Source organism: Gordionus sp. m RMFG-2023, chromosome 2, assembly GCF_954871325.1.
Source record: "Gordionus sp. m RMFG-2023 chromosome 2, tfGorSpeb1-WG-v2, whole genome shotgun sequence".
Taxonomy (NCBI): domain Eukaryota; kingdom Metazoa; phylum Nematomorpha; class Gordioida; order Chordodea; family Parachordodidae; genus Gordionus; species Gordionus sp. m RMFG-2023.
This window is the reverse complement of record NC_088776.1, coordinates 24,800,321-24,809,195: the sequence shown is the minus strand read 5'-3', so window position 1 is coordinate 24,809,195 and position 8,875 is coordinate 24,800,321. Positions and strand designations below refer to the sequence as shown.

Below are 8,875 nucleotides of genomic sequence, written 5' to 3'. Positions count from 1 at the left end.
ATTAAACTATAAATTATAAATATGTTTTTTTCCTAATTAATTAAATTTTTCATGTTTAATCTAATTTTCACAATATATATTTAGTCTACACTAAAAATAGATAATAGCAGAAGAATTCCATGATGACCAAAAAAACAACTCAAAACTTAGATAAATAGATTATATCTTAATTCTTTTTACAATAAACTGAATATTTATTTCTTTTTCATAACATTTGTATTTTAAATATGATTACACTATTTAAATATATTATAATAAAAATAGATACAATTATAATAATTTTGAATGCAATTTGTGAAATGACAAGGTTTTAGGTAATTGTAATTGATCCTGTATGGGTAGTTCTATATTCTTTTTGGATAATTGTAGATTTTCTTTGGGTAGTTCTAGATTCTCTTTGGATAATTGTAGATTTTCTTGATTCGTGATATCCTGCATTATAGAAAGATCGATTTCATTATCTATTTCTTTATTTAAAACTTTTTTTTTGTTAAAAATAGTGTACTGCATTTTTTTCTTTTTTCTATTTATTTTTTCAGGCATTTTTAAATTTTTAACTAATTCTAAGGAATTCAAAGATGATGGTAAACTATTAATATTCTCTTTGTTTTCCAATGTATTTATTCTTTTTTTGCTTTTAAGATATTCTAGGTTACATACCTTTTCACATGTTTCTTTTAATTCCTGAAAGCATATAATCATCAGGTCATTTGGTAGCTCCTTAATAAAGTTGCCAATATTATTTTGAAAATATTCTTGTGTCATTTTATATATTTCTATATCTGTTGATTCACATTTATTTTTAGTATTTTTTGAAATAATTTCTATATCAATATTATCATCCCTTTCTTCATAATTTATACTATTTTCACTTAAATATGGGTATAAATTGTATTCCTTCCACCACCTTAAAGCACATAAGGAATCATCATAGAGGGAGATATTGTTATCTTCCCTGTATCTGAAAATATGTTTACAAGGTAAAAGATACCTTTGCTGGAAACCACAATTACATAAATTTTCACTAACATTGAAATCTTCATAAGTTATATTAAAAGAATATTTTATTTCAAGGTTGACTCTTTTATAAGCTTTTAGAGTCAATAATTTGGAGAATAAAAATTGTGGGGAAGATGGTGGCAGACTTGTATAATTAAGTCTACTATTTGTAAGGATTATATCTTTATTCTTGTCCTCCAAACAATTTAAATATTCATTTAAATTTTTATAAAAAATATGTAAGGAAGAATTCCTTTTAATAATTCGTTTTAGGGCACGATTTGTCCCTTCAATTCTATTATTTGTAAAATTCCCAAAATTTACTGATTTATTTCTCCATGCCAAGCAGAATTCCTCACGAATTCCATGCCAATTTGTATCAAAGTATAAAAATACCTTTTGATATTTTGAATTTTTTAAATAATAATAATATTTCCAATATATGCCAGGGGTTTCTGCATAAATTAAACGTCTAAATAGGACATGCATTTTTTTGACTTCAATTATTGTTAAATTATATTTTATTGTTGTTAACTGTCTTTTGAATATTTGTAGAACATGAAAAATACAAATTTCCAATTTAGCATTGGGAAATTCATCTTGATAGATTGCTCTTTCTGTAAAATTTTTATCAGATATAATTGTAAGAGTTTTTAGGAAAACATTATTATAATTTTTAAAAATCTGGCACATATTTTTAACTGTGGTGGAGCTCTCTGATAAAACTAACCAGATTGCAACTATTCTGGTATTCTCTTCACCATCTATTACACCCAAAGTGAAAATTGGCAAGTGGTAGGAATTTAAATTATATGTTGCATCAATTAACACCACCTCTGGATATCGCAAATAATAATCTTGCATTTTTTTAGTTTGATAATATAAGGCTTTAAATATGCCATTTTCTTCAAATAATTCCACAATATTGGTTATGTCTAATTTTATAGTTTTAATCAGATCTTCCAGATCATTAACACTACATGGATTTTTCATATATTGATGTTTTAGATTATATAAATCCCTTTTGGTTATATTTAAATTCTTTCTTTTCATTTCTTGATGTATCAATGTAAGATTTCCATCATATTTAAGAGCTTGGTGAATTATTGACTTTTGATCACCATCCAATTGTCTTTGCCGGCAAGATGCCATGAACAAAGATAGATCTATAAATAAATTATGTTATATACATTTAAAAATAATAAAACCTCTATCATGATTATGTATATCATGTATACTGATACATTTTAGATATGGTCCATCTTTGGCAAAAGAAATTCTGGATAAACAATTTTTCTTGACAGACAATCTTTGTCTTTTTCCTTTAAAAAATTTTAATATATACTTTAACCCTTTTATACTCCGTTAAGTATTATTTAGGCAAATTAAAATTAGCTAAAATGCATTTCAGGAAAACATAACATTATTATCATGTTCCAAAAAAAAGAAAAAATGTCATAATGCTATCAACATTCCATCATAATAAAAATATTGATAATAATAACCAACAAAAACCTGAAATCATAACAAGTTTAAGGTTGTTCTATCTTATATTCAAATATTAAATCAAAATAATGAATATAACTGGAGATATATACATTTGAAATTGGGGTCTATTAAACCCCACCGGAGTACTAATAACGTCATTTTTTTCACTGGTGTATGTATTGAAGGGTTAATAAAAATTAAAACCTTTTGATTTGGATGGTCTGACCTTGCCCTCATAACATTGGTAATAAAGTCGTTCGTACATTATTGTAGACTTAAGTATTGGGTCCTTCGATTTTTTAGAACGGTGTATTGAATAATTTGTCGCATTAGAAATTTTGTATTTATTTAGCCATTCTTTTAAAGTGAAGAATGACGAATATCTAACATTTACTTCAAAAGGTATGTAATAATAATAAATAATATTTTTTACTTGCAAGAGTTGTATCTATCTCATAATTTCCAGTAGGGCTTGATTCGATCATAGGAGGGACTAATACCATAAATAAATATTTGGCTTAAAAAAATATATTTTTTACCTGCAATAGTATCTATTTCACAATTTCCAGTAGGGTTTAATTCGATCATATTTGACTTTAATTAATTATAAAAAAAAATGGAGAGCTAATTTTTAATAAAATAATTTTTATTTATGAAAAAAAAAATATTTATTTATAAATAAAAAAAAAATTATTTTGAAATAAATAAATATTATTAATGGTAAAAAAAACAACATGCGTTCTTTAAAAAATGAAAATTTAATTAATTAGGAAAAAAACATATTTATAATTTATAGTTTAATAAAAATATTTGCTTATGAAGAGTCTCAATTTATCCAGAATTGTAATGCCTATAGTATAAAAAGAATTAAGATATAACTTATTTTGTTTTTTTGGTCATTTTCATGGAATTATTCTGCTGTTATCTATTTTTAGTGTAGACTAAATATATATATTGTGAAAATTAGATTAAACATGAAAATTTTAATTAATTAGGAAAAAAAGATATTTCTAATTTATAGCTTAATAAAAATATTTGCTTATGAAGAGTCTCAATTTATCCAGTTTATTGTAATGCCTATAGTATAAAAAGAATTAAGATAAGTTTTGAGTTGTTTTTTTGGTCATTTTCATGGAATTCTTCTGCTATTATCTATGTAGACATATATATTGTGAAAATTAGATTAAACATGAAAATTTTAATTAATTAGGAAAAAAAGATATTTATAATTTATAGCTTAATAAAAATATTTGCTTATGAAGAGTCTCGATTTATCCAGTTTATTGTAATGCCTATAGTATAAAAAGAATTAAGATATAATCTATTTTGTTTTTTTGGTCATTTTCATGGAAATATTCTGCTGTTATCTATTTTTAGTGTAGACTAAATATATATATTGTGAAAATTAGATTAAACATGAAAAATTTAATTAATTAGGAAAAAAACATATTTATAATTTATAGCTTAATAAAAATATTTGCTTATGAAGAGTCTTAATTTATCCAGTTTATTGTAATGCCTATAGTATAAAAAGAATTAAGATATAATCTATTTATCTAAGTTTTGAGTTGTTTATTTGGTCATTTTCATGGAATTCTTCTGCTATTATCTATGTAGACATATATATTGTGAAAATTAGATTAAACATGAAAATTTTAATTAATTAGGAAAAAAACATATTTATTATTTATAATAAAAATATTTGCTTATGAAGAGTCTCAATTTATCCAGTTTATTGTAATGCCTATAGTATAAAAAGAATTAAGATATAATCTATTTATCTAAGTTTTGAGTTGTTTATTTGGTCATTTTCATGGAATTCTTCTGCTATTATCTATTTTTAGTGTAGACATATATATTGTGAAAATTAGATTAAACATGAAAATTTTAATTAATTAGGAAAAAAAGATATTTATAATTTATAGCTTAATAAAAATATTTGCTTATGAAGAGTCTCAATTTATCCAGTTTATTGTAATGCCTATAGTATAAAAAGAATTAAGATAAGTTTTGAGTTGTTTTTTTGGTCATTTTCATGGAATTCTTCTGCTGTTATCTATTATTCAAAATACCATAAATAAATATTTGGCATAAAAAAGTATATTTTTTACCTGCAATAGTATCTATTTCACAATTTCCATTTTTAATAAAATAATTTTTATTTATGAAAAAATATATATTTATTTATAAATAAAAAAAAAATTATTTTGAAATAAATAAATATTGTTAATGGTAAAAAAAAACAACATGCGTTCTTTAAAAAATGAAAATTTTACTTTTTTTATAAATTTTTAAATGCAACAATAGTTGCAAGTAACAATAGCCATATTTATATGTGGTATTTTTCAAATAAAATCGTATATTTCAAATGGTGTGGTCGCGTAAATGCCTAAAAATTAAACAGAAATAAAACTTATATTCATTTTTTGAAATCTGGGGTCTAAAAGTACGGTCAATACATTGTAAAAAATAAAACAATTTATAAAAAAAAAGTGATTGGAAATCAATGATCCAATTTATTGAACATATATAGTTTAAGGAGAGATATATTAATTCCATTAACGATCAAGTATTGGCTATTTCATTGCGAAATAATAAAGCTAAGTTTATGGTGAATTCTTTTTGAGATGATAAAGTATCCACGATACTTTTAAATAATACTAGGAATGGGAGTAGATCTTCCATTAAATCCGGATTAGACTAAACAATTTAAGGCTGTGTTTCTCCATTCCATTTAACATGATATTGATTTTAGCTTTGTTAGTACAACTAACACTTTTGAGCATCATCAAAATGCTATGCTAACTTGTAGGCATATTATTAAAGTTTTATGATTTAATGTTATATATCATTAACATAATTATCTGGTTCAAAACGCTATTCGATGAAAAGATCTTCTTCATCCATCTAATAAATCCGATGTAAAAGATCTATTGCCTCTAAACATTTTCTATTCTTCGAATTAATTAAATCACCAAGATCGGAGGTCTTGAATTTTAATGCAACTTATAATTTTTCAAATAATATTTTCAATTCTACTCACTTTCTTTATCCCATCCACTATTACCGAATCATGTAATTCATGTCCCAAACATAGGTGTTATATTCACCTTGGACATAGACATTAAGGCGTGCATTCGTGACCATTGAAATGTTCTTAGTTCTTAAATTGAACATGTATTCAACTTAACCTATTTCTGAAAGATTTGTTTCCCCATTATGTTTATGGATTATGTGGGTTGACAATAGATCTGGCGGGCTTTCCGAAGCCCGACTCAGCCAGAGTTCGAGAATTGAAAATTATTTTCCTCGCTCGAAAAATAAATATTAAAAATACAAATATCTTTTGTCAAAAATGTGAATGAGAATGACTGATATTGATGTCTTTTTAATATGTCTATTATTATATTTTTTCTCTGTAAAACAATTATACCATCTTTTTTTGACATCAATAATGCAAATTATTTTTATATAATCATGATAATTTTTAAATTCGTTTGTATTTAATTTTATTTTTTAATATGTATACAAATTAAATAAAATGCAACTTTATATGAATATGGGAGTTAAATATACTTTTATTTAAGGTGGCATGAGAATAAAAACACATAATCTTTACTTTTCTTAGATATTATAATATATAAACACAAATTATAAAAAAAAAAATTAAAAATGTGTGCTCGGGCTCGGACAAAAATTTTCTTAAAATTCTGGCTCGAGTCGGACCATGAAAAAATCACTTTGCATTTCTAATTGACAATATATAATATTCAATATTAAACATATCATCTATCTGATGCAATGTAGCTTTAACAAATCAGATACTTCTTATTGCATAAAAATAATTAAATTAATAAAGAAAGATTTATAATTATAAATATTAATGTATTTAATAAATTATAAAAATTAATGTTTTTAATAATATAATAGTGATTAGTGATCTGCATCGGGCCTAATTTTTCAAGCCCGGCCCGAAATTTTTTTTAAAAAAGTTTTGCCAGCCCGGCCCGAACCCGAAATTTTTTAAAAATGTTTTGCCAGTCCCAACCCGAAATTTATTTTAATAAAATTTACAGGCCCGGCCAGGCCCGAATTTATTTAAATAAAGAAATTAATTTTTATAATTACTTAAAATAAAAGACATATGTTATATAGCGTTTAGTTTCAATAAATTAAATCAAAAATTTCTATTTTACATAAAAAATTCAATATAAAATTGATAAATTTAGATGTATTTAATAAAATTTCTAAGGTCCGACCCGACTTGGCCCGATTTTTTTTAAAAAATATTAATCCCGGCCCTGCCCGAACCCAATTTTTTTTTAAAATATTAGGCCTGGCCCGAACCCGATTTTTTAAAATAGAATTAGGCCCCAGACTCGGGCCGGGCCTAACTTTGCAGATCTCTAATAACCATAATACTTTAAGCCGAGCCACTGCTGATTAAGAAGTCGGCAACAGCGCACCAATCACCGATTTTTTTTCATCGGTGGAGTAGCATAACTATAGAATAGCAACTGAGCTACAAACGCTACTCAGAAGCAACATTTATTTTGTATAAAGGATAAAATCAAGACGCTATCTAATATTTTAATAAAACGGATAGAATATCAATAACGTTCACCGCTAAACATCATTATACATATTGTAGAAGTAGCACATCAAAATTAAAAATATATTTTTTATTATCAAAAAATATAAAACATTAGTTTACAATATTTATAAAAATTATATTTAATATTTTGCAAATTAAAAATTATTAATAAACTTAATTATTTGATAGGTGTCGAAGATATGATTTTAAAAAAGTTTCTTTATAATAGAATTCTTAATTGGTAAAATTTATAATTTTATTCAAAATTTTTTCCTCAAAATTAAAAAAATATATACTATAAATATAATTACCTAGATTTTTAAAAAAACCATTTAAAAATGACCGGGATTGAGAATAATTAAAAGGGCCACTATACAATTACATAAAAAAACTTATCAAAGATAGTTGAACTAACTTATAAAAAAAGACAGCTTTAAAACTAGAAGTTTATATACCCTTATGTAGAATTTAATCGATAGTCTTAATATAAAATTTTAATATATAAACAAAATTGCGCACATCGCGTTGTTAATGAAATGAATATAAAGATAAACTTATCTAATACTTAACTATCTCAAATATTTCCAACATAATTATAAATGCGATCTTCAAAATTACTGTCAAGCTTATAAAAAAATTTTTTTTAAAAAAAAGAGTGTCTAGAGTTTATATAAAAAACATGTGTTGATTATAAAATTTTTGTCAAATTTTTTTTAAAAATTGGCTCTGAAGGGATTATATAATATATAACAATAATCACATAAATTTTTTTTATATTCTATTCAAATCATTCTATAGAACTCTCTCTTCTTACTTTTAGAAGTGACTTTTTTCTCTTGTTTTTCATCCCCTTCCTTCAAATCTTCCGCTTCTTCTTCCATTTCGACTTCTTCTGGAGTATGTGGTTCCGAAATAGAGGGACTAGAATTGGTCTCAGAATCTTCCGAATCATGATCCAGCGCACGCCGACGGATATCGTAATTGTTACTAGCCTCCTCTTTCAACTCTTGAGCGTTATTCTCATCTAAGGCCCCGTGAAACTCGAAACGAGCCTTGAGACCAGCGCTCCCCACGTCCAGGCAGGGTTTCGTGAGCGGATACAGGCCTAGACCTGTCTTGAATTGACCTGGGTCATTTATGTAACGCGATTTTTTCTAGCATGAATATTTATTTTTTTGAAATGGAAAATTTTAAGTTAGTTTGCCCGTTGAGAGGGGAGAGATACTACATTAGGTTTACAGTAAAGGGTAGATAGGTAAAGAGACAAGCCTTCCATACCTATTATTTTTCTATTAAAATTTATAGGATTATTTAAGGGATAAAAATAATTAGAGGTTAATACTAATTATGGAAAGGGTAGGAATAGTTCAGGGGGAAAAAAAATAGATTTGAATAATTACCAAGATTTGTGAAATAGTTTTCTTTTTTTTAGGTTAAAAGATGTAATAATTAATAATATTTGAGTGATCAAGTGCCGACGTGAAATAGGTTTCTCCAAAATTATATTTTATAATAATTACCGTATACACATCGTTAAGATATTTTTAAAATGAAATGGATAAATAACAAAATGGGCAAATGTAATTTTGAAAAAGTGCACCAAATATTTATTTACCTTTTGTATTTTAATAATGTCGGTGTCGTCTTTCGAGGTGAATTCATCACTACTAGGTATAACATGAGTTGACAGCTTTTTGCGAGCAGAAGATTCGGGAGAAAAGAATTCCTTAAAAAAATATTGTATAATTTTTTTAAAACACCCTATTTTCATTTTTTTTACAAAATATTTATTTT

General features: G+C 25.1%; 1 protein-coding gene and 1 long non-coding RNA gene across 2 annotated transcripts in view; both read right to left on the bottom strand.

Annotated features, from left to right (window-relative positions):
- Window positions 1-1,966: 1,966 nt before the first annotated feature.
- LOC135923231 (uncharacterized) lies at window positions 1,967-2,805 on the bottom strand. Its single transcript, XR_010571156.1, has 3 exons — window positions 2,692-2,805; window positions 2,208-2,321; window positions 1,967-2,165 (listed from the first exon to the last, which is right to left on the bottom strand). It is a non-coding gene; the product is annotated as an uncharacterized LOC135923231 (long non-coding RNA).
- Window positions 2,806-7,258: 4,453 nt separating this feature from the next.
- LOC135924869 (insulin-degrading enzyme-like) overlaps window positions 7,259-8,875 on the bottom strand; it is a 39,141-nt gene continuing 37,524 nt past the window's right edge. The window contains exons 26-27 of the mRNA XM_065459995.1: window positions 8,697-8,807; window positions 7,259-8,235 (exon numbers count right to left, since the gene is read on the bottom strand). Coding sequence (XP_065316067.1) covers window positions 7,864-8,235; window positions 8,697-8,807 — 483 coding nt within the window. The 3' untranslated portion in view covers window positions 7,259-7,863. The remainder of the gene's footprint in view (window positions 8,236-8,696; window positions 8,808-8,875) is intronic.